General features: G+C 44.5%; 4 protein-coding genes across 7 annotated transcripts in view; 3 read left to right on the forward strand and 1 right to left on the reverse strand.

Moving 5' to 3' along the window:
• sgsm1b (small G protein signaling modulator 1b) overlaps positions 1–4,093 on the forward strand; it is a gene marked incomplete at both ends in the record, with an annotated part of 17,930 nt that extends 13,837 nt beyond the window's left edge. Inside the window, 10 exons of the mRNA XM_084454606.1 lie at positions 1–151; positions 484–558; positions 936–1,359; positions 1,807–2,354; positions 2,451–2,575; positions 2,707–2,789; positions 2,972–3,081; positions 3,363–3,459; positions 3,679–3,846; positions 4,005–4,093. The exon at positions 1–151 is cut by the window's left edge and continues 23 nt beyond it. Of these exons, the coding sequence (XP_084310732.1) occupies positions 1–151; positions 484–558; positions 936–1,359; positions 1,807–2,354; positions 2,451–2,575; positions 2,707–2,789; positions 2,972–3,081; positions 3,363–3,459; positions 3,679–3,846; positions 4,005–4,093 (1,870 nt within the window). The remainder of the gene's footprint in view (positions 152–483; positions 559–935; positions 1,360–1,806; positions 2,355–2,450; positions 2,576–2,706; positions 2,790–2,971; positions 3,082–3,362; positions 3,460–3,678; positions 3,847–4,004) is intronic.
• A 2,107-nt stretch (positions 4,094–6,200) lies between these two features.
• On the forward strand, positions 6,201–7,576 carry triap1 (TP53 regulated inhibitor of apoptosis 1). The gene is made up of 2 exons (XM_084461290.1): positions 6,201–6,464; positions 6,758–7,576. The coding sequence occupies exons 1-2, from the start codon at positions 6,318–6,320 to the stop codon at positions 6,833–6,835; spliced, it is 225 nt and encodes a 74-aa protein (XP_084317416.1). The 5' UTR covers positions 6,201–6,317; the 3' UTR covers positions 6,836–7,576.
• Positions 7,577–7,808: 232 nt separating this feature from the next.
• Positions 7,809–11,944, reverse strand: srsf9 (serine and arginine rich splicing factor 9). 4 transcript variants are annotated; one of them, XM_084449372.1, is made up of 5 exons: positions 11,869–11,944; positions 10,422–10,824; positions 10,054–10,235; positions 9,326–9,498; positions 7,809–8,586 (listed from the first exon to the last, which is right to left on the reverse strand). In XM_084449372.1, the coding sequence occupies exons 2-5, from the start codon at positions 10,577–10,579 to the stop codon at positions 8,362–8,364; spliced, it is 738 nt and encodes a 245-aa protein (XP_084305498.1). In that variant the 5' UTR covers positions 10,580–10,824; positions 11,869–11,944; the 3' UTR covers positions 7,809–8,361. The 4 variants fall into 4 exon arrangements, with proteins under 4 accessions (XP_084305498.1, XP_084305500.1, XP_084305499.1 ...); XM_084449374.1 differs by having other exon boundaries at positions 10,422–10,601; positions 11,869–11,931; XM_084449373.1 differs by having other exon boundaries at positions 10,422–10,749; positions 11,869–11,928.
• Positions 11,945–13,678: 1,734 nt separating this feature from the next.
• Positions 13,679–15,274, forward strand: gal3st1b (galactose-3-O-sulfotransferase 1b; the record flags this gene model as incomplete). The annotated part of the gene is made up of 2 exons (XM_084454619.1): positions 13,679–13,705; positions 14,198–15,274. 2 exons carry the CDS (start codon positions 13,679–13,681, stop codon positions 15,272–15,274), a joined length of 1,104 nt encoding a protein of 367 aa, XP_084310745.1.
• Between the last annotated feature and the right edge of the window lie 8,605 nt (positions 15,275–23,879).

Genomic DNA, 23,879 nt, shown 5'->3' on the forward strand with positions numbered 1-23,879 from the left:
CTATGAGCAGACTCTGAAGGAGTGGCAGGGCTGTGAGGCCATCATCCAGCAGAGGGAGAGTAAGAGGCTGTCCGAGACCCTGGCCAGGTGCTCGTCTGGCCCCAGCGTGGAGAGAGGCCCGGCCCAGCCAGACTCCACCATCAGCACCGCCGTGAGGGACGCCGCTCGGAACGCTCACACTAGTCATTTTAAATGACTGTTTCATTCTTTTAAACTCGGTTATTTATGAACTACAACAGTTTAATTTTATTTACTGCTGCTCGCCATGGTTTTGATCTGTTGTCTTTGACATATAACTACCCTGTCTGTGAGCTTTTAAGCTGTGTGTATGGGATCATACACACTTCTTGGGATCAATAAGGTTGTCTGAATATGCTGTAAGGGAAGGCAAATCCATTACTGTATATAATTTAATCTCTCATGTACTCCCGTTTTCCCTCTTGGTGGTCTTCCATCTTGGATGTTTGGCTCCTCCCACACCAGTCGTCCCAGAGCATCAGTTCAGAGCGACAGAGCGCCCAGAATCACTCTCAGAGGGACGCCAGCAGCAGCACTCAGGTGGGAGGAGTCACAGCATCACTAGTCTCGGAGCCAAACTCTCTACGGAGGAGAGAATTTGTAAAAGAAAGTTCTTAAAAAAACTCATCACTTCCGGTCCAGACTGTCTACTACTCTCTACGGAATTTTGATGGGATATCCGCCCGTTTTTTCCCCAACTTCCTTTATCAAAATTTCTGCGTCTGAATACCAGACGTAGTTGACAGTCCGGGCCAGAAGTCAACTCGTCTGGCTCGCGAGAATACAGCATCACAGCCAAAATTACAGAGACATTGAAATTGGTGTCATGTTATATTATAGGAGAGGATAGTAGTGTTAGAGATCTTGATAATCATGTTTACATTTACAATCCTGACCTGTGGTTGTTCTTGCTGCAGGCGTCTGTTGAGGAGGTGGATCAGAGTGAATCTGAGACAGGGCCAGATGAAGCCAAAGCCAGTAGCCCAGTAAGGGGAACCCCAAACGGGGACTCAGACTCTGGGGAAACCTGGTCCTGTAACCCCTCTGGCCCCGGCCTGACAGATCTAGACAGCACAGTCTCTGATCCAGCTGTCCCAACCTCAGCCATCCAGCAGTCAGCAGAGACCTCAGGGCTGCAGGCAGAAGCCTCCGATCTGCTGGCCAAGACTGGGCTCCTGCTGGCCAAGCCTGGGCCCCTGAGGGACGAGCCTGGGCCCCTTAGGGACGAGCCTCTCGCTTTCACCGGAGACGCAGAGGAGAACATGAAGGCATCAGCAACAGTTAAAGATGAGGCTGAGAAGAGAGAAGACTGCAACGCTGTAGAGAGTGAAGAGATCGAAGGCTCTGAAGGAGAAGCAATCCTGCAAACTCCAGAGAGCGATAAAGAAAAGGATTTAGACACAGACGCTGAAAGGGTTTTAGGAATTCCTGAGATGGAAGAAAATAAAGCCATAGCAAATGGGTTGTCTAAAGTTTCCAATTCAGTGGACACAAACCACCTTGTAAGAGCAGCACCAGAGAACAATAACATTTTAAGATTAGAAACAGAGATCTCTAATGAATATATTCAAGCCCCACCCCTTGGCCAGGCCATGGGTATTATAACACAAGATGGTAAAGCTCTGGAGAAACAGAAGCGCTGTCTGTCTCTAACTGAGAAGCCCAAAGATCCTGCGGCAGAAGAAAAGGCAGAGTTTTCTGAAAAAGAGAACACAAACTCATATGGTTTTGAAAAATCCCACAAGATTAACGCTCATCAAACCAATGACGCTTGTGTTTGTGAGACAGAGAAGAGTGACACTGAAGCGAAGGCTTCTGAATTAGCTGAAATCAAAACTCCAGACTGTGTCACAGTCAGCATCTTGGAGACAAACCAGGATAAAGCCACAGACCTGACATTAGGTTTAGCTTCAGAGCAACATGGTTCTAATGCACCTGCCATGCGAGTACTGAACGCACCCCAGTCTAGAGCCAGCGCATCAGCGCCAGCCCACTCTCAGCGGTCTCCAGACACCGTGGACTCCGATGACTCCCCCTCAGCCTTGGAGATGGAGGACATTCCCTCGGCCCTGGGATGCCTGACCACAGGGGAGAGCTGGGCCAGGCCCCTGACCACCGGTGAGAGCTGGGCCCGGCCCCTGGCCCCAGGAGAGAAGGTCCTGGAGCACCATCTTGACCCCGGCTCCAGCACCAGCCCTGAGGGAACGGATGCAGCCCTGTCTGAGGATGAGCCAGAGATGGAGAGTCTATTCCCGCCTCTGGAACCTGTGGAAGGAGGAGATGAACTCAGACCTGAGGGGCCATCTCTAGTGCCGTCTGGGGGAGCCCCCTACTCTGTATGTAATCCTCCACAGTAACCACAGTCATTCCCTTACAAACATATGAATTGTAACATACCTAACGGTAGACATTGTTTTTCACTTTTGTTGTAGCAAGAACAACTGGACATGTACTTGATCAACCTGCATCGCATTGATAAGGATGTGAGACGCTGTGACCGGACCTACTGGTACTTCACCCCAGCGAACCTGGACAAACTGAGGAACATCATGTGCAGGCAAGTGAATTTACTATGAACATTCTGGTAGGTGTCTCCTTTTCAGGCCTTAGAATATTGCAAGGAGACTGCCAGTTGCTCCATCTCATTGTAACAAAACAAATGACACATGACAATATTTTTCTTTGCAGTTATGTGTGGCAACACCTGGAGCTTGGTTATGTCCAGGGCATGTGTGATCTGCTGGCCCCACTACTGGTCATTCTGGATGACGGTCTGTCAGATTGTTCTAGAACTTTTCTATTGAACAATGTTAACCTTAGACTCTTTCATCTTAGAGCACAGAAATAGCACGAGCCATTAGATATTTTTGGGGTGTGTGTGTTTCTTAGAGGTCATGGCATTGGTGTGTGTGTTTCTTAGAGGTCACGGCATTGGTGTGTGTGTGTTTCTTAGAGGTAATGGCGTTCAGCTGCTTCACTGAGCTTATGAGAAGAATGAATCAGAATTTTCCCCATGGAGGAGCCATGGACTCTCACTTCGCCAACATGCGCTCGCTCATCCAGGTATAACACACACACACACACACCTCATACACACACACACACACACACACACCTCACACACACACACACACCTCACACATTTGAATACTTTATTTGATTCTGCAAATTATATTACAATTGCATGGAATCGGTGAATAGGGCTACTTCTACAGTACGTACACACACACACACACACACACACACACACATACACACACGGTCACAATGCAAATTACATGATATAGTATCATTTTGTTGTGACTCATACCGTAGGAGCTCGTCCATGTTGTTTTGTCTGCTAGATCCTTGATTCCGAGCTGTTTGAGCTGATGCAGCAGAATGGAGATTACACACACTTCTACTTCTGCTACCGCTGGTTTCTGCTGGACTTCAAGAGAGGTAGAAGCACTTGATCCACCTATCTGAATGTAAGGATAGAGTCGCTAGTATTACAGTCAGAGACTAAACATAATCTCTCTCGTGGAACAGATACTGGGTATAAAATAACTCCATAATGTCGTGGCTAGTACCTGCTTTGGTCATGTTTCAATAACCCACACTTTTCTGTCAGCATGTGACTGTCTGACCCAGAGGACCGCTCCTCGTTTCTCCCCCCAGAGATGGTGTATGAGGACGTGTTCTCTGTGTGGGAGACCATCTGGGCCGCCAAGTACACCTCCTCCGATCAGTTTGTGCTCTTCATTGCTCTGGCCCTGGTTGAGATGTACAGGGATATCATCCTGGAAAACAACATGGACTTTACAGACATCATCAAATTCTTCAACGGTGAGGCCAAAAGATGACATTTCATTTTGTCAATCAAACATTGTAATTTTGCTTAAGTCAAGTAACATACAGTGCAGTCTGCCCTTTACTTGTATTATTGACACAGAGTGTTCTGTTGACACTTGACACATTGTGTTTGGTTTCAATTCCCTTCTCAGAAATGGCAGAGCGTCACAATGTCCAGCAGGTCCTGACGATGGCCAGAGACCTGGTCCACAAAGTGCAGACTCTCATAGAGAACAAGTGATCTAGCATGCAGCTGCTCCTTCCCCTGTCACGCTGTGGGTACAATTGTGAAAATAGTGGCACACATAATACTTGTGTATTCTGGGTATACCCTCTATATTTATATAAGCTAAACAAATAATTTCCTAATGGTGAGGACTGGAGTGATCATTATGTTAAACCCTCTCAAGCTAAAGCATTTGTTGTATACCTGAAATAACCAGGTGGCACATCCTGAAACAAATGTTACCCCACAATCATTGTTCAACAATGTTTCATTTCTAAATTCAATTTTCAGGTAGCCTAACAATGACATTGTCATCATATCCCAATACTCCCCCTTAGCCCTAGCCCCTAGTTTTGAAGTGCCCTCGGCTGGGTAGTGGCCCTTCAGAACGGAACCACAGGGGGTAGGGGTTGAAATATTTACCTATGAAATGGGACACCACTCCTTACGTCTTCAGTCGGAATTTTATTAGTTGCCTGATTTTCTGTGGAGTCCCTGGGATGTTACAGTATGATTACTATTATTATAGTGACAATCTGACCAAATTTCAGGACAGAACAAGACAGATTAATCAATTGTAGGCCTACAGCCAGGAAGTAGGCTATACATCGGCTGTAAACGTTAGTCCTGCCCATAGAAATGCACTGATATCAGATGAGCAGAGAAGTGTAGAAAAAAGCTACTGAATTATTTTTCGGACTTCATGAACGGGACATGGTCACTCAAAAATAGTTGTTTACACAAAGTTCTATTGATTAGATTAGATTCAACATCGCACCGTAGCCTAGGCTACAAGTAATTTACGGGGACGTCAAAATGCCGTTAGTTAGGCTAACAATGAAATGCAGTGTTGACATCGTGAATAGCGTTTTGTGTTTTGTGTTTGAAATGCGTGTCATAACAATCAATTGACATGTTCCTTTGCATCTACTTTAAAGCTATTCAACGGATTGTACAATTTTTAATGTTTATTTGCGAAGATATTGGGCTTCTTTCTCATGTTTTTTCACGGCACCGGCAGCTAATCATATCCAATACATCCATGATCATATCACTGCCTCGGTTCGCAAAGCATTGTGTGAGTTTTCATCTACCCCCTCGGTTTCAAGTCAGCATAATGAAAACACTCGTTTTGGAGGGCTGTTTGAACGTCCACTAGCCCTCGATATGCCCCCTAGCCATAGAAGCTAAAATAAATGGGACACGCGTGAACGCGCAAAATGTAGGGGTAGGGCCAAGACTAGGGTTATGGGGGGGGGGTGGGGGTATTGGGATTGGGCCAATAAATGTAAGTGTTTATCTAGTGAAAATAGGCCTGCCCTTTAAAAAAAAAAAAAGTCTTTACAAATTGCTTCAGGGTGTTTTGTATTTGTTTTGCCTTAATCATGCTATTTTGTTCAGGGATACTGTCAAACATAACCAAAAGATTTCATATGATTCATCTTATTTTGTTTGTATATTGGCATCATGCACCTTTCATGAATCAGTAGTAGACTAGCCTGCCTTAGGTTGGAACCTGTACCCTTGGCCGTGACTCAAAACAAACACATTGTCTCTCCTACAGTATATTCCAGTGTTTTGTATCAGTGCTTCTGTCTCAACATCAAATATCTTCTCCTGTCTGTGTATTGCTGCTGACTGTGATATTGTAATTTGTGGTCAACAAATGAATTGTAAAACGCATCATGTTCAAAAGTAATCTTGTAAGTACAAGTATTATGCTATTTGTCTTCAGTATGAGACAAACATATGCTGTCTGCACATGGGATTTATCTGACTACCAGAGATTCATAGAAATAGATTAACATGAACACGTAAATGGAGAGAATAGTCTTATTTTTTCAATGTCTTCTTAAACTGTTGTTGTAATAATTACTTTGCTGTGTATTAAACAATCAGTATATTTTGCAATCAGCATAGTGTATAGTGTTGATCATTGGCTCTCTGTGATAAGCTTTCTCAGAAAAACATGTTCTCTTACAAACCATATCTTGTTGCGGGCTGTATAGACAGAAGGGTAGAAGAGTCATTTTGGTGAACTATCCCTTTAAGGTGTCGCTTATTGAGATACGTCATCATATCACGCCAGACTGAGCCAATCAAACCACATTGTTCAAGGAAAGTCAAGGGAAGAGTGGTAATCTGCGGAAGAAGGCTTTTATAACACCCCTACAAATAAAACTGTTAGGATATTTATTGTGTGCTGTACCTTTTCAGTTGTAGTTGATACATCGTAAATATGAATAGTGTCGGAGAGGGCTGTACTGATCTTAAAAGAGAATATGATCAGTGCTTCAATCGTTGGTTTGCGGAGAAATTCTTGAAGGGAGATCGAAGCGGTGATCCATGTACGGAGATGTTCAAGAAATATCAGAATTGTGTCCAGGTAAATTCCATGGGCTTGCGTGTGACATATAGTTGCTCTATGATTGGTTTTAAACAACAGTAAAGCCAGGGCCTAATGTGTGGCATATGAAACAAGAGTGTAGTTGTTGGTCATTGAAAACATTATATCCACGGCCACTGCGTCTGTGACGTTTGCTGATATTGACTGTCACAGGCATGCAGTGACCTCCCCACACATGCCGTGGTTCCGCAATTATAATTCAGATATGTCGTGTTCATGCTTGTCTGCGGTTATATGTAACTAACAAACTGATGTATACTTTGTGTGTGCAGAAGGCCATTAAAGAAAAGGACATTCCCATTGATGGTGTGGAGTTCATGGGTCCCAATAAAGAGAAGCCACATAGCTGACCAGGGAGGACCCCCAGTTCCTTTGCCTTGTGATTCTTTCAGCGTGCCATGGAGGATGTGAAGACCAGGCTCTCCCAGCAGTTTGCTCAGTCTGGGGGCCTGTCTCTGTCCCTACGGTGTTGAGAATTAAGAGAATTCATTGCGAGGATCAAAAGTGTTTAACACCAATGGGGTTTGAGAATGTGTCGTCCACCAATAATGACTTGTATGAAAACAAGGAGTTTCTGGAAATCCAGACATATGAACAAGACCAGTAACACCCATGGTCACTTAAAGCTTTTTTTTTTAGCTGATGTAACTTGAGATACTGAAATTGTAAAGGAAGCTGTGTTCCAGATATCTTGTATTTTCTTGAAGCACTGATGAGATGTCTGAGATATAGTATCATGTCTGAGATGACCGCTCTTTGGCTATAATTGTCACTCTGGAGATGGAACTGAAGTAGTCTGCCATTTACAGCACAATGGAAGCATTGCGGCAGTTAAGATCATTAGGTGCATGCACCTAGTTTACATTATGCAAGTAATGTCAAGTGGATTTTTTTCTGATTGGATGAAAATGAGATGATGGCTTTGGTACATGCAGAAATTTGGCAATAAATAAGATTAATGTTGAACTATAAAATCCTTATACACGTCATGTTTGTCTCATCTGGCAAGCATAGGGAGCAAATATTCTCCAGTGTCACGACATAGACCAATAAAATCCATTCAGCTTCTACCCTATGGTCATATGTGACCATGTCTTCACACAATAGAAAACAGTGGTTTTCACCATAAACCATGATGAATTAAACAGGCAGCCATCTAAATGTGTGTTAGACTGTGCTTTCCACACACCCCTCCTCCATTGTACTGTTTTTCTGCTATTGACAGACTTGTGGAAAGACCTGGTGCATAAATGCATGCTGGCACTAAAGACACTGAGCACAGGCTTTTGTATACATGTACTTTAATTGAAAAACAAAGTTCTCTTCCATACAGCCACCACAGGTTACACAAATCATTGGGAGATATAGCAAAGGAATGAACTGGTTAAAAACAGTAAAATTAAGAATTTTCACAGAAGTTCACTAGAATACAATCAAGATCTTTGTCCAAATATCCAAATATTCTGTCGTTCATAGAGGTAAATAAAAAAAAAAAGATGCAGGCAGTTCACATTTTGTATTTTTGTGTCATGGCAGTGCTCATCTCAAACTGTTGTTGGTGTTCATACATCGAGCAAAAAGGCCATCAAATTCGCTACTTTAACATAGTTGTGTTGGATGAACAAATCTTATGACATAAGGACTAAGTGGACTACAGTAACATGAAAAATAGTCCAGAAGTTGACTTCAAATCAGTGACCAATAAGAGGAAACCTACAAGTTTAAGGCCATGGGAGGGAAATCAGGGTCAGACTCCTGATCATGGAATGTACGCAAGCAAGAAGAGAAACATGTGTCTTGGGAAAGGGTCTGGGATTAACAAAGCAAAGAACAGAAACGCTCCTTTCATCAGTGCTCTTGCAAATGGCTGTCTGGCCTACCGATAGTGGCGCTGGGGTGGGCTGTGGTTCTGGGGGGCGTGTCTCCTGGAAGGAGGGCTATGGCGGGACATGGTGTGACGTGGGGGGGACTGGTAGCGTGGAGGAGGGGATCCTCTGCCCTGGTAAGGGGGTGAGTAGCGTCTGGGGGATCTGGAGCGAGACCGTGAGCGACCATAACTGGAATCCCTCTCTTCATGGACACGAATATACGCCGTCTCCCCCTGCAAGGACAACAAAAACAACACATGGTTTATTTGTACTTCTTGAATATAGCCTCACCACCAAATCTGTGGCAGTGTTACATAACCTGGTATTAGTAGGCAATTTGTATGGAGACTGCCTTCAGATAAAGACACTGCAAGACAGACAACAGGCAATCAAGAGAAACACTCTCCAGACTGGTGCTGGTCTGCTGAGGGGGCCTCCGTCAAACAGCAAGAGGCTCGGTGATGTTGCCTTCAGTAGATACGCACTGAGGATTTAGATCATGCTCTCCCCTCAGACAAGCAACCTCTGGAAAACTTACTTCTGACCTTGCTTTTAATCAATTTATTTTTTCCTCACTTTTTTCTCATTTTGCATTTTACTATACCATTATTTTTTATTGTAGTTATTTTATGGTCTTCTATTTTTATTAAGTCTAAATTGATATTTATGTTTTTGCTTTTAATGTCTCTTTTATAATGCACTTTACTTTGACCATCTCAATTGTTGCCATTTGTTTTTGCTTTTAATGTCTCCTCTGTAAAGCATTTTGAATGGCATTTTGTCACAAAAGGTGCTCTATAAGTTTATTATTATTGTCAGGCCATATATAGCAAGTACAAATGCGCAGGCCCAATCAACTAATCTGAATACTATCCGCACAAATATTGCATGCAAAATGAAAACAGGGTCATTCTCCAATGTCAGATCATGTAAATAGTAGTTGATTGGAGAAGGACCCCGCTGTGTTCTGACCTGATGGGAGCGGAACTCAGTCCTGTCCAGCCTGCGCAGCGCGTACTCCATGTCCTCCCTGCGGAGGAACTCCACCACCCCTTCTCCATCTCGCTGCACGTCCGCAAAACACACATCCCCCGCCTCACGCATGTGGTCCTTCAGGTCCTGCCAGCTCCCACTCGGGGGTAAACCTAAGAGGGGACACAGAGTCAAGTACAGACAAAGAACAGGGCAATTACGGGAGTTTCTTAGCTTTCCTAATTTAAGTAGAGACGTCACTAAGCATTAATGCAAAGTGTACACAATACACATTCAAATCAAATGCAAAGCTTTAAAGGAGAGTGGCCTTCTGTGTACAAATCTGCTTATGTTTCTCTGACTTAATTTGAAATCGTATAGGCCGTAGATGTGTGTGAGAAGTACGACTTCTCTCAGTTTACAACTTGGACAGCTTTTAAAATGCCGGATGAGTATAGGGCATAACACATACAAGAAAATACCTCCAAACAATGGATGAATTAAAACAAAGGAGTGAACACAGACCTACCAGTCACTATGGCCGGTGTTTGGGGTTATGGACGGTGTTTGGGGTTATGCAGTCAACATGATCAGTTTGAGTTTACTGTTTTTTCGTGATTGTTTTGGAGTGTTGGACTTGACCTCATCCACTTAGTCCCCTTGACCTCCAGTCCGCCAAGAAAGAGAGACAAAAACAAAACTGCCTACGACTCAGAACGTCCACCTACCAGTCACTATGACCCGGAACTCAGATCTCCGAGTTGGGGGCCCAAACCTCCCCCTCGGCCCCCCTTCCCTAGGGCCACCACCACCACTAAATTTGGCACCAGAGGAGCGAGGGTATTCCACACGCAGCTTGGAGTCTCCAAATCCATATCCATTCCTTCCATAGACAGCATCTTCTGCATCCCTAAGAGAAGAGAGCACAGAACTCCTTACTAAAGCACTCCTGTTTGACTAAGGGACAAACACGCCTTCTCCATCCGTCCACCGAGGTCAGTCACTGGCGCTGTGTACAAAAATCAGAGAGCATCTTGCGAACAGTAGGAAACTGTGTTTCGACTTGAATGGGCCCAAGATCATCCCAGGAACTCACCGTGGGTCTTCGAAGCGTACAAAGGCAAAAGGGATCGTTCCCCTATTGTTCTTTAGTTCGACATCCCGGATTTTTCCATATTTGAAGAAGAGATCCTCAATATCCCTTTCCTGGACATCCATTGGAAGATTCCCCACGTAGATCCGCCCGTCCGTCATGGTAGAGGTTGGACTGGCCCTGCTAACAAAAACCCAAGGAACCTGCAGGCTTCAAGCTCACTTGTTGTTTCCACGAAAAAGTGTAGAGATGATCCGTTTTCTAATCCTAGTCCCAATCCAAATTCTTAGTCCATCCTCCTCTAATCCCTCAATTTAGGAAACACTCAAATCTGTGAGGCGCAATGGTAGCAGTACATGTTGGGTTCAAGACAGTCAGCACAGGAGTATGGACCAGAGCCTGAAAGCTTTAAAAGAGGATAATGAATTCCCTCAAACACTACACAAATGAATATGCACCTACTACTTGCACAACATTATCTAAATGCCTACACGTGTTTGCAGTTTGGTGGAATGAATGAATGTAATTCTGTCTCATGATTCAAAGTTCAGTGACAACTTCCTGGTTACAAGCCAATATTAGCATGTTGCTAATGAATACAATTAATTTAAATCTTATAATCAAATGAATGACGAGGGAAAAAGGAGAAAAAAAGCTGGCGTTTCCGTAAGGGGATCGACGTATTTATATGTTGTACAGCCAGCTAACGTTAGCTAGGCCAGTCGCATTTCTAGGTTCGTCAGCTAACTAGCTAGCGTTAGCTACCTAACGTTAGCTTCCACGCTAAAGTTACCACGGAGCGATGGCTTCCCAAATATTGAGACTAGTCGAGAAAAATACTTACATTAAGATAGATGCTGTCTCATGCCGCATGGCCATGCCTAGCATGTAACTGTAGCGTTAGCTGGCTGGGTATGTGTGGGAATCATAGTGGGAACTGTTATTTTTCCAGCAAACGAGACATAGGGTTAGCTAGCCTACTAGCTATGGTGGCAAGGCCGTCTGTGGGTCATGATAGCGTAGCGTTAGCTAGATATCTAGCTAACGTTAGCTGCTGCCACACTTCCCTTAATCGTGTGTACCGACCCTCCAGAATAACAAATAATCAGCTAATTTGCTAACGTTAGATGGCTAGATAGTTGAAAGGCTAAATTACACCAGTCAGCTAGTCTACATAGCTATCTGTTGAACTGCATATTTTAGAATCGATCTAGTTCAGCCACTTAACAGTGGGCTAGGTAGCAGCCGAATCCTTTGTTGATTGATTCAGTGCTAGCTAGCTAACGTCGTTATCTCTAGCTAGGTAGGCTAACTTTAGCTTCTTTGAAATAACATTAGCTACGTGAATTATCTCGAGAAATTAGCTGTACCGGGAGAGTAAAACACGCAATGTACTTCGTCCAGTAATTAATATGTTGATTTGTCAAATAGTAATGGATTTCAGACGTACCTTCAAATAATACGCAAATACGGGAAATGAAACAAGCGCGTCTCTTCTGCGAAGGAGTCCACCCACTCTAGTGTTCTTATCGTTTAAGCCGCCTGGCCCACCCTGCGGTGTACCGCGTTGCTGCACCTTGCATTCGATTTGAACATGGTCAGTGCGATTGAGCCCCAAAACCACAAATATATGAACGCTCAAAACACTATATTCTGCTAGATCTGCTAGGGTTCGCTTGATAATGATTAATTAGATTCATGTTTCAAAATCATGGATGTATTAAATTTAAAATCGTCTCTTTCAATCTATGGGATTAGAATCATGCCATAATTCGAAACGGAAAAAACGATGCAACACTGCTTTTTCAACCATTCAAAGTCACATTTTCAGAGATTTGGCCACACACTTGCGAGGTTGCGAGTAATGTCATTTTGGCAGCGTTCTTCCGCAGACGGTTTTGAAACGGTGGACTTGAAACTCGCAGCAGCGGTCTGAAATGAAAAGATGAAACTCAGTGTTTGAATGCTTGAAAAAGGTTTTGCAAGCCCGAAAATAAGTTTTGAAGCGGAGGGTGGTTCTTCGCCTCCACGTCGTGCCTTAAAACCGTTTAACGCACACCTACTCGTTGATTATCCCTTACTTAACATTATGTGTCAGTGAGATCATGTTTGATTTATTTTTCTAGAGTGTTATAGTGTGGTGCTGGTAGGATAAGAGATGTCTTGCTCTCTGTCTCTCCCTCTCTCTCTTGCTCTCTCCCTCTCTCTCTCCCTCTCTCTCTCTCTCTCTCACACACACACACACACACACACACACACACACACACACACACACACACACACACACACACACACACACACACACACACACACCTTAAGAAGATGAGGTACAAATGCCATAAGATGATTGACAAAGTATCTGGACCAGGTTTTAAGAAATCTTTGAATTTGCAATCCAGAGAAGGCTATGCATGCAGACATGATGAAGACATTATAGGATTCAATGCCTTTCAAAGCCAACTCACACTCTGAGGAAGATTCCTCCCTTACTTTATTTTCATCGTGCATGGCACATTTTTCTATCAGTATAATTGTCACAACACCCACATTCGTTTAATTGCTGATTTGAGCAATTAAACAATTGTAAGTGAAAATATCAGGTTTAATTTAATTGTTTGCTCACAGCACGTCACAGAGCCCTGTGCTCCTCCCATCAAATACCAGTTCCTACCTGTACATGGGCATGGCAACATTACTTTTATTTTAAGACAGTGTCTCAGGGGTGCAAATTGATGTATTTATCTTGGCATGCATTCTTTAGTTCATTCATCAGAACATCTACATGTATTATGGGAGTGGAGCACTTTTTTTTATCTGGATGTTTGGTAAGTAAACATCAATCCGTTTATGCTGGTCTCATGTGCTTTTCGAGGGTATGAGGAACACCTTCACCCCAGTCAAGGGCATTTCCCACAGCACTGGCCTTGCTTCAAGAGGGCTCAATGCAATAGGAGAACTGTAGAACAGAACACTTGTTTGATGTGTAAACATGAGGGTTCTCTGTGTTTTGTTTGAGATAATCCTGATGCAGCATCTCTAATTGTAGTACTTATAGTTTCTCTGGCTCGTATGTCTAACCACCAGATGACGAAGTCCTGTCAAATGAGTGACATCTCAGAATCAAAAACAAGTTTATTGTTAAGTGGGTGTTCATATGAGGAATTTGCCACTACAGGGCCCTGGAGGTGTGCAGGTCCTGGAGGGATCAAATCAAATCAAACTTTATTTATATAGTGCACTTTATACACAGAGACAACACAATGTGCTTTACGGAGAGCATTGGGAGGGTGGGCATAGGTCCCACCCCTACATATTCCAGAGGGAAGCAAAAAAACAGTTTCACCCGGATAGCAGGTTGCAGCCAATCACCCTCTCAGCAGAGAGGATGACACTGCAGTTTTGTTCTTGTTCTCAAATAGCTCTCTTTCTCTCCCTCTCTCACACACACACAGGTTTCCCTCACATTGTAAATATGGATGGTCTGAGAGGAAGATGGCCCAAATCAATAACAAGACAGCTGATTTTTGGAGCATTATTTACGAGCATTATGATAGTCATGTATTGCATATATTCTCCAACAGTCCATGTCGATCTTCAGCAGTGAGTATTTATGATTTTTAATACCTTGTGAAGTATTAATGAACTGAGGTTGTTTACAGTTTACTCAGGTACTATACCTCTTAATCGACAGGGTGTCCCCGGCTCCTTCCTGTACTCACAGCTTGGCGAGAAGAGGGAGGCCGAATTATACCCACTCCTATCAGAGCGCAATCTCCCAGTCAGGAGAGTGTTCTGCCAAGTTTGACATCATGTTCATGAAGACCCACAAGACTGCTAGCAGCACGCTACTCAACAACCTCTTCCGCTTTGGTGAGAAACACCGTTTGAAGTTTGCCTTTCCAGAGGGCCGCAACGACTTCTTCTATCCCTTGCCTTTCCTGTGTTCCCAGGTGAAGGGCTACCAGCCGGGGGACTGTTTCAACATTGTTTGTAACCACATGCGCTTTGATGACCATGAAGTGGCCAAGCTTCTTCCTTCTCATGCTACCTATATCACCATCCTACGTGACCCCGCAGAGCTCTTTGAGTCAACCTTCCATTACTATCGCCGGGCCATCCCTCTCACATGGAGGATCCCAGGGAATAACACACTGGCAGAGTTTTTGCGCAATCCCAGGATCTATTACACTCCCGGGGGTTTTAACTCATTCTACCTCAAGAACCTGCTCTTTTTTGACTTTGGATTTGACAATAACCTGGAGGGGAATCACCCAGATGTGGAGAGGGGCATTCTAGCCCTGTCCAGACGTTTCCATCTGGTCCTCATGGCCGAACACTTTGAGGAGTCCCTCATCCTGCTCAAAGATACTCTCTGTTGGACAATGGAGGACCTGCTGTTCTTCAAGCTCAACGCTCGCAGGGGCTCCTCTGTGTCCCGACTGAGTCCTGAGCTGAGAGCCAAAGCTCTGCAGTGGAACGGGGCGGACTGGAAGCTCTATCAACACTTCAACGTCACATTCTGGGCGAAGGTGGAGGCCTATGGGCGGACGAGGATGGAGCAGGATGTGAATGAGCTGAGGAGAAGGAATGCAGAGATGGCAGCTATCTGCATCGAGGGTGGGGGAGCGGTGGAGGCCAAGACGATCCGGGATAGGCGTCTGCTTCCCTGGCAGCCAGTTGGGGAAACTTCCATCCTTGGCTACAACCTGAGGAAAAACATTGACACCAAATACAGGACGCTCTGTCGTAAGATGCTAACACCTGAAATACAGTACATGTCAGACCTAGGGGTCAACCTGTGGCTCACCCGATTATGGGGCTGGCTAAAGGACCATCTCTTATTAGATACAGACTGACAGAGAAATAAACAATATAGAACACAAGTTGTGATTAAATGTACGTGAGTTTGATGTATTTTGGTTTTGATAAAGCTCACATCATCCCAAGACAGATAGAAGTACAGTACTGTACATCACCCCAGATAGCAACAGCGGGTAGATAGAAGTGGGAAAGCTGAATGTAAGGGTGACATGTTATGTTACTGATTTTAATTTTAATCTCCTCTGCCCATGCTCAATGTGTTTGTGCCTGTAAGGTAGCCTGCAGTAGTAAGGTGCCACCATGAAGCAGGAACAATATAATTTATCCCTCCTTCCTCCAAAGGACGAATGATACCACAGTTTGTTATACAGTTGATTAAGATGCATAAATTAACGTGTAAATTGATGTTGAGACTGTAGCCCTAATGTTCATCAGGAGACTATTCAACTGCTTTGGTCAAAAAATCCCTTTTTCTCTTCCTGACCCCTGGACATTGATCAGCATTATTCTGCAAATGAGTCACGCATCCCAGAGCCGTGTTGTTGGCTGTAGTTAATTATGTATCAGAGTCAGCGCTTTACAGTTTTATCACACTAATGAGGGAAACGACAGCGTTTTCTAATGAGGACACTGCTCAGTCACAGACCGAAGGGTTTTCAAATGTTGTGTCATTAACACAGATGGTTGGCTATTGAGCTGTAGTTAAAAGTAACTCTGGGCCGACAATGTAGAGTAGGCCTACAGCTGCTGATAGAGCCTTGGCTGCAATGAGTTGAGAATTTAAGTAACAGGACAAATCTTGTTTCAAAGAGCAGTGTAGTACAATTGCCTGTCTACAGGGGGCAGTATAACACCTTCATAGGCCTACTTTAATGAGGCCATGTTCACCCTAGAAAGATATAAATCTGATTCAAGAGGCTCGGTCTTATAGGTGCAGAATAAAACAAGTTACACCTGAAATCTAAAGAAATAGCACAGTAATGTAGCATAGCCTATCCAGTTTTAATTTGATTTTATTTAAGACAAATGTTCAGGATATTCTCTCTCAGGCTCCTTTTACAGCCTGCACACACAACCAGAACCCATCTTTACAGTCACAGGATAAGGGTGGTGTAGTACAGAACACTTTGATATTTCTAAGGTGAGGACTAAGCCTGTCTTCTCTTGGGATCTACTGCCGCAAGGAAGGTTGGAGAAGAAAGGGGCATTTTGTCAACTTGTAAAACTGGTAACCATGGAAACATTCACTACGGCCAGCCCAGCACGGTTGTTTTGAACGTGTGTTTGCTGATGCTGCTGGTATCCGTGGGCCCACCTAACGGGGGGGGGGGGGGGTTCTGATGCTGCTGGTATCCGTGGGCCCACCTAACGGGGGGGGGGGGTTCTGATGCTGCTGGTATCCATGGGCCCACCTAACGGGGGAGGGGTGGGGGTTCTGATGCTGCTGGTATCCGTGGGCCCACCTAACGGGGGGGGGTTCTGATGCTGCTGGTATCCGTGGGCCCACCTAACGGGGGGGGATGGGGGGGGGGTTCTCATGCTGCTGAGTCTGAGTCTGCTGGTACCGAACGGGGCACGGAGGCTCTGATGTGGTCAATCAGTCCCCATAGACCATCTCTGTGATACTGTAGGTAGGTGATAAGACTATCAAACTAAGAAACACACAAATGACTAATAATGGACAGATGATTAGTGATTTATTTCACTTGGCAGATTTAATTTGTGGCAGTAACATCTTAATACAGGCTCATGGATTATGCATGAGGTTGACAACATCTGTCAGGTATTGTGAAGGATGATGAATGGGGGTTTTCTCATAATATGTTAATAGAAATGAATCAGGCATTCATCAATTGTGCATCATTTCACACAGAACATTTATGGCGGACAAGGATCAACAGACACTAATGACCCACATCAATCAGTTGGATGCTGTACACAATCTGCAGCAAATTATGAAATCTGAAGGTATACAACCAAATAAGTAGACTAGATATTTATTTGGGTGTCTTGTTTTCAAACAAGTCTCAAAGTGTATTTTCTCCTTAGTGAAATAGTTGTGCATTAGGGGTTTTACAGGAGAAATCATCTGGACTTAGTGAGGGCTGTAAATTGCTTCCCACGTTTCCCTGGATGATTGAGTTCACTAGTTCTTAAAGAGCTATGAAGCTGATGACCAAGCTAGAAACCGCACATGGCTGCATTCTGGTGTCAGCAGTCAGTTCAGCATCCCAGAGATCAGATCTATTCCAGAATACCTTATTCAGAACACAAAGCGATACTGTGCTCAGACCTTTTCCCTTCAGTGACTAAAATCTATTCACTGAGAATTAATATCCAGGCGTTGCTGTCAAAATCTACCCCTGTATTATTGTGGATTTAGTTTGAGTTTGAGTTTAATAATTCTGCCTTACAGTCTTTACAAATTGAATTATGCAGAATATACAAAAATACACAAAACACAAAGCATCCAACATATGAACATCATGATAAACATTGAAATATTCTAACATTTAGAGAGAGTTAAACAGTCTGATGGCGCAGGAGATGGTGGAGTTTCTCAGTCTATTTATTTTGATCTGTGTGAGTGATAGCTGAGTGCTTTTCCTGAGGCCAGTCCTTTCTTCCTTGCTAGGAGGGAGGATGCTGTGGAGTGGATGGGGAGGCTGATGCATGTCTTTGATCAGCCTCACAGAAGCATCTTCTCTTCCAGTCTGGAGGTCTGGGAGGCGCAGAGGGCTGTTTGTGGACCTGGTCATTATTCTGTTAGCCCTCTTCTGAACTCTGTCCATGGTGTAGCGTTGTTCTGCTATAGCCACCAGCAGCACATCCCAATATCCCAGACATGGTCTGACCAGTGTGTTATGAATCTCAACCAGGTCTTCTACAGGGAGCCCGTGTCTTGACATCACAGTTAAGAAGTGCAATCGCCTGGAGGCCTTTTTCACAGCCTCGTTGATGTGAATGTCCCCACTGAGTTGGTTGTCCAGGTAGAACCCCAAGTTTTTGTCACTCATGACAACAGGAACAGCCTGGCCATGGGAGATCAGAGGTGGGGAGTGGGGGGGGGACAGCCTGGCCATGGAGGATCAGAGGGGGAGGGGGGGGGGGACAGCCTGGCCATGGAGGATCAGAGGGGGGGGGGTAGGGAACAGCTTGGCCATGGAGGATCAGAGGGGGGGGGGAGGGAACAGCCTGGCCATGGAGGATCAGAGGGGGGGGGGGGGGGGGGGGGGGGGGCTGGGGAGGGCTCTTGGCGAAGCCACTCTCAGCTCCACTGACTTCCTGCCATTAAGGAGCATGTTGTTTGCTGCAGCCCGTTCCTCAAGCTGCCTTGCTTCCCTTTCCACTGAGGTGTCCTTTCCACTATCAGACAGTCTAATGGCATGGATAGCCCGATGTCATCAGCAGACACTGTCAAGAGTATCTTGAAAGAGGACTGATCGGCTAGACATATGTAATAAGAACAGATAAGGTGAAACAACGCCTCCTTGTGGAACACCAGATGTACTATCTTTCCATGTGCTACATATGCCTTTAGCCATAACCTCCCGTCTTCTCCCAGTTGTATAGCTGTGATAGATGTAGTGTAGCCAGGTGCTGTAGGAGATGAGCATGGTCAACACGGTCAAAAGCTTTTGACATATCAGCCAGCAGTATCCCAACCATAGGTGACTGGCAAGAGTCTGTCTGAGTAAGCCAGGTGTGGGTGGCTTTAACAAGAGCATTTGTTTTGCTATGTCCTGGTAGGTATGCATGCTGGTTCTTGCATTCTTTTAGGGCTGTTGGCTTGAGCTTTTTCATCCACTTCTCTTGGACCTTTCCTAGACATGAGGTCAGGGAAACTGGCCTCCAGTCACCAATCTGACTTGAATTTACTACTTAATCTTTCTCTTAATCATAGATCTTGGAGGTGTTACTAGGCCTATATCTTCCCAGAATATTGGATATTTTTTCTTCCTTGCACAGACATGAGACAGAATAGAGGTAAACCCCATGCTGCCAGGGTAGATGGGTAAATATCAGTCCTTATCATCTTAGAGAGCTGCCCTCGTGGCCTCATTTGAAGGATGGGGGTAGAACAGCCGCCTGCCTCTGGGATCTTTTGTTCAGAGTTGAGACGAGGAACGCAGGGCGAATGACAGACAAAAGTATTCCACAGACAGTGCCACTGACAATGACTTCACTGGAATTCATAAACAATGCATACATTGTTACCCCCTCTTTCAGCGTGTGGGTAAATTACTGCAGAGGGAAATTAAATCTGCCAGATCAAAGTGAAATGTGCTGATGCTGAGTGTTGTTGGGCAGACTCCCGTGGCCACGGCGCTGTGTTGATGAGAGAGTGATATACAGGCGGCGATAAAGATTAACAGGCTAGGGATCAGCGGCTTCATTGCCTCTTTTGGCTTGTAGCACTGCTATGACTGGTATGGTGTTGCCCTCCCTGGAGACCATAAAGGCCTGCCACAGACATGGGACATCAATCCAAAGAAAGCTCAATATTGTTTTCTTGTAGAATAAATCACATTTCCTGCAACTATACACTGCACATCCATGAGATAAACTAAATTATTATCACAAATCTCAGATGAGTTCAGACAATGTTAACATGAACAGAAAATAACTCTCTGATGACTAAATGAGTGAAGCGTGTAAGGCAGAAAGCAGCAGGATTGTGAAATATTTTCCTACATAAACCTTTTCTCCCTGTAGGAGCACCATTTCAGAGGTGTTTAACACCACAGGCGATCTAGTTAATATATAGCTGGGAATATCTGTTCTGTTTTTCATTCAAAGGGCTGCTGGAGAGTATTACTTTAAATGTCAATGTAAGCCACATCTTTTTAACATCCAGCCTGTCATCCTACTCTGAAATATCTAAAAGGATATATTTTAGGTCTATTATAATGCATATCCATCATAAACAATATTACATATTTTTGAGAATGTAGGAGAGATATTCTGTTAATCAGTGTTAGTCAGTGAGTAGACCTGCCTTTCTCACCAACACATCCACAACATTGGCGTCTCTCAATATCCTTGTATAAGGTCCCTGGGATCTGTACATTTGATACAGCCTTGTTACCTCCGAGTACTATTTTTGGTTACTTGTGTGGGTGATTGTGTTTATCTGTTAGTTAGTTAGTTAGTTACATGTAGTAAGCTAGCCTCGTGAGAACATCCTGATTTCACAAGCTCACATTCTGTTTCTCTTGTCCGTTTGTACCAGATCAGAAAATGATCTCTCCAATTAGCTTTGGTTCTGAGGAATTTGAAATGCAAACAGCTACGCTGAGCGGGTTTAGGTGTGATGACAGTGAGGAGCGGTTGAAGTTAGCACATGATAGACGGTGATAGACAGATGTTTCATCCAATCACCTGCCAAGTATTTTTGACAGTGCCTGCCGTTTTCCAAACAGTTCCCAATGAAGAGTTCCCAGATGGTTATGCGAAGTTTCATGAAACTCGATGGAGGGCGTAGCATGGGGCAAGGAAAAACCCATTCAACTTTGGAGCGGATCAGAATCATGGGGCGGATCCATGAATTAAAACAAAACTTTGAGCCAGCTTGGCTCAGGAGCAAAAACATCCCCCCATTATTGCGAATGAGGAGGATTGAAACGGCTATATCTCAACATGGGAAGGTCACAGAGACACAGGGTTTGGAATATAAAGCTCTCAACCTGAACCCAAATGAATGCAGCAATACCAAACATGTTTGACGCATGTTTGTGTGCAAAACCTTGAGCGAAGCCAGTTCCCCATGTGGGGGCGCTAGAGACACTGGGTTTGGACTGGGGGCTGCGGGGGAGGTGGGGGGGGGGCACAGCCCGGAGTGCACTGAACCGCCCCTCACCGGTCCAACACAATGTGGGCGCCACAGAGCCTCCCGCTCACGGCTGCCCAGACACTTCCTGGACTTGAGCTCAGGAGCGGGGAAACAGACACACTCAGGTGGATTCAAATAAAATGCATGGACATTAAATGGATTGATTTGATAGGAAACAATATCTCTCATGCGTCTAGTAACGTACTTTCAGTAACGCTCCAATGTGTCACCGTGGACGGAGCAGCAGCAGTGGTAGAAAAAACATTACAGCACGCAAGAACACTGCAACACAGAACACTGCAACACATAACACTGCAACACAGAACACTGCAACACAGAACACTGCAACACAGAACACTGCTACACAGAACACTGCAACACAGAACACTGCTACACAGAACACTGCAACACAGAACACTGCTACACAGAACATTGCAACACAGAACACTGCAGCACAGAACACTGCTACACAGAACACTGCAACACAGAACACTGCTACACAGAACACTGCTACACAGAACACTGCAACACAGAACACTGCAACACAGAACATTGCTACACAGAACACTGCAACACAGAACACTGCAACACAGAACACTGCTACACAGAACACTGCTACACAGAACACTGCAACACAGAACACTGCTACACAGAACACTGCTACACAGAACACTGCAACACAGAACACTGCAACACAGAACACTGCTACACAGAACACTGCAACACAGAACACTGCTACACAGAACACTGCAACACAGAACACTGCAACACAGTACAGCACAGAACACTAGAACACACTACTAATGATGGTCAGAACACTAGAACACACTACTAAAGATGGTCAGAACACTAGAACACACTACTAATGATGGTCAGAACACTAGAACACACTACTAAAGATGGTCAGAACACTAGAACACACTACTAAAGATGGTCAGAACACTAGAACACACTACTAAAGATGGTCAGAACCAGTGGCGGCTGGTGACTCAAAAAACTGAGGAGGACAGGAGGAAGAGAAGCGAACCGCCCATGGGCGCCGGGGGGCACTTTCCCTCAGTCAGTTATTATTTGAAATATCAGATTTAAAGTGGATTTACAGTCAATTTTAGCATATGAAAAACTGAATAACACTTTCTTTAACTACATGCAGCATTTATTTATCATATTCATGATAAAATATTACAAAACAACAATAAAACATTGTAAGCAATAGTTGTTGTAATGGATTGTACTCTTCTCTAAAGAGAGAAAATAATTGATATTGGTGAGGTACTGGAGAGGTTAGGTGATATATGAAAAATGTTTTTGATTAGGGGACACTCAGGGGCCTCATTTATCATTGAGGTACGCCTTCTTTTACACGGTCTTTTTCGCGATTTCAGGCGTACGCCATTTGCCCCCCCCACATTGCGATTTATCAAGCCGAAAGGGCGGAAATTTAGTCGCCTTTCTCCGCGCTTTTGTAGGACACCTCTCAAGTTGTCGTACCGATTTACACGGTGTTCTACGCCCTTTTTGAACACAGGGGGAACTGGCGACGCAGGTGGTGCGTCGGTGAATTACTATGTTTGACGGAGAGAATAAGAGCGACAGTTCATGAACGCACAAACATGTAGGCTAATAGCCCAATTCAGCACAAACATATATCGCAATGCAAGATTAGACGTGTCCTCTAACCGGCTCATTCATGCTCCGATATGGATTTGTTCCCCAAACGGAACCTATGCGCTGTCCCAAACCTTTCCGCGCTATATGTCACACACCTAATGCAGGCACTCCATCAAACGGCAATAATTGACCAATTAGATTGTCATTAATATGTGATCATGTGGACCTGTTTGCTCTTTGGTAAGCATATAAATGACAGTCCTCCTGTGCGTAATGCGAGCCTAAATGAATCCGGCGCTACTCGGCCTACTGGCCGAGATAGAACTCCAAAGAGGTGACGGCGATGGCGACTGCACCCACATAAGGGCACCATCAGTGAATGAATACGTCTATGTGAATCGCTAAAATGTGCACACTAGAAATACCCAAATCATATGTGACGCCGACATGCTCATCACAAGTGTAGTGGCACGGTGGCCTGGCTCCACGCATGACTCATTCATCCTGGCGCACAGCAGGGTAGGGGCTAGACTGGAGGCAGGCGCTGCGCGTGACGGCTGGCTTGTTGGTGTGTCCATAGCCAAGATACATATTCTTTGTCTTATTTACTTTAATATTTATTAGCATTTTCCATCCATACAACGACAATACAATAAAACATAAAAACTTACAATAACAGCTTATGGGTACTTCCATCCATGCAGCTTTTTTTTCTTACTCAAATATGACAATTTTAATATTAGTGGTATCATCACACTTCCTTCTATAATCCATCCATTTTTCCCATCTCCCTTCAAACTTTCCTTCCTGCATCCTCAATGCATAAATAAATCTCATATATCTCCTCCACAACACCCACCACTGCTCCTTGGTTGGGGGTCCCACCTTATACCAAGCCCTCATTATTGTCTTTTTACTAGCAACCAATAGTACTTTCACTAGGTATCTGTCCCCTCCTTGTACATCATTCTGTTATGTTTGCCAAGATGTATATTCAAAGCTGATAAGAATGAGAACCAGTCAAGACCCCACCACAAAATGAGGACCCAAGCCCTCAGCCCCCTCCCCGTCATGAGGTTTACCAGCGGGGCCAAAGGGCCCACACTGAGGTCATGCGCCAGCTATGAAGACACAAACAAGTAAGGTTCACATTTCTACCATTTTATTGTCTGTTGGTGGGTGACTGTGTGAGGTGT

The sequence above is a fragment of the Borostomias antarcticus genome (genome assembly GCF_949987555.1).
Source record: "Borostomias antarcticus genome assembly, chromosome: 2".
NCBI lineage: Eukaryota > Metazoa > Chordata > Actinopteri > Stomiiformes > Stomiidae > Borostomias > Borostomias antarcticus.

Bases quoted from the DNA above. Each gene is read 5' to 3' on its own strand.
- triap1 (XM_084461290.1), top strand. From the start codon at position 6,318: ATGAATAGTGTCGGAGAGGGCTGTACTGATCTTAAAAGAGAATATGAT. The intron at 6,465-6,757 runs GTAAATTCCATG...TTGTGTGTGCAG, and splicing joins AATATCAGAATTGTGTCCAG to AAGGCCATTAAAGAAAAGGA.
- srsf9 (XM_084449372.1), bottom strand. From the start codon at position 10,579: ATGACGGACGGGCGGATCTACGTGGGGAATCTTCCAATGGATGTCCAG. The intron at 10,236-10,421 runs GTGAGTTCCTGG...CTCTTCTCTTAG, and splicing joins GTACGCTTCGAAGACCCACG to GGATGCAGAAGATGCTGTCT. The intron at 9,499-10,053 runs GTAGGTGGACGT...GTCCCCTCTTAG, and splicing joins GTTCCGGGTCATAGTGACTG to GTTTACCCCCGAGTGGGAGC.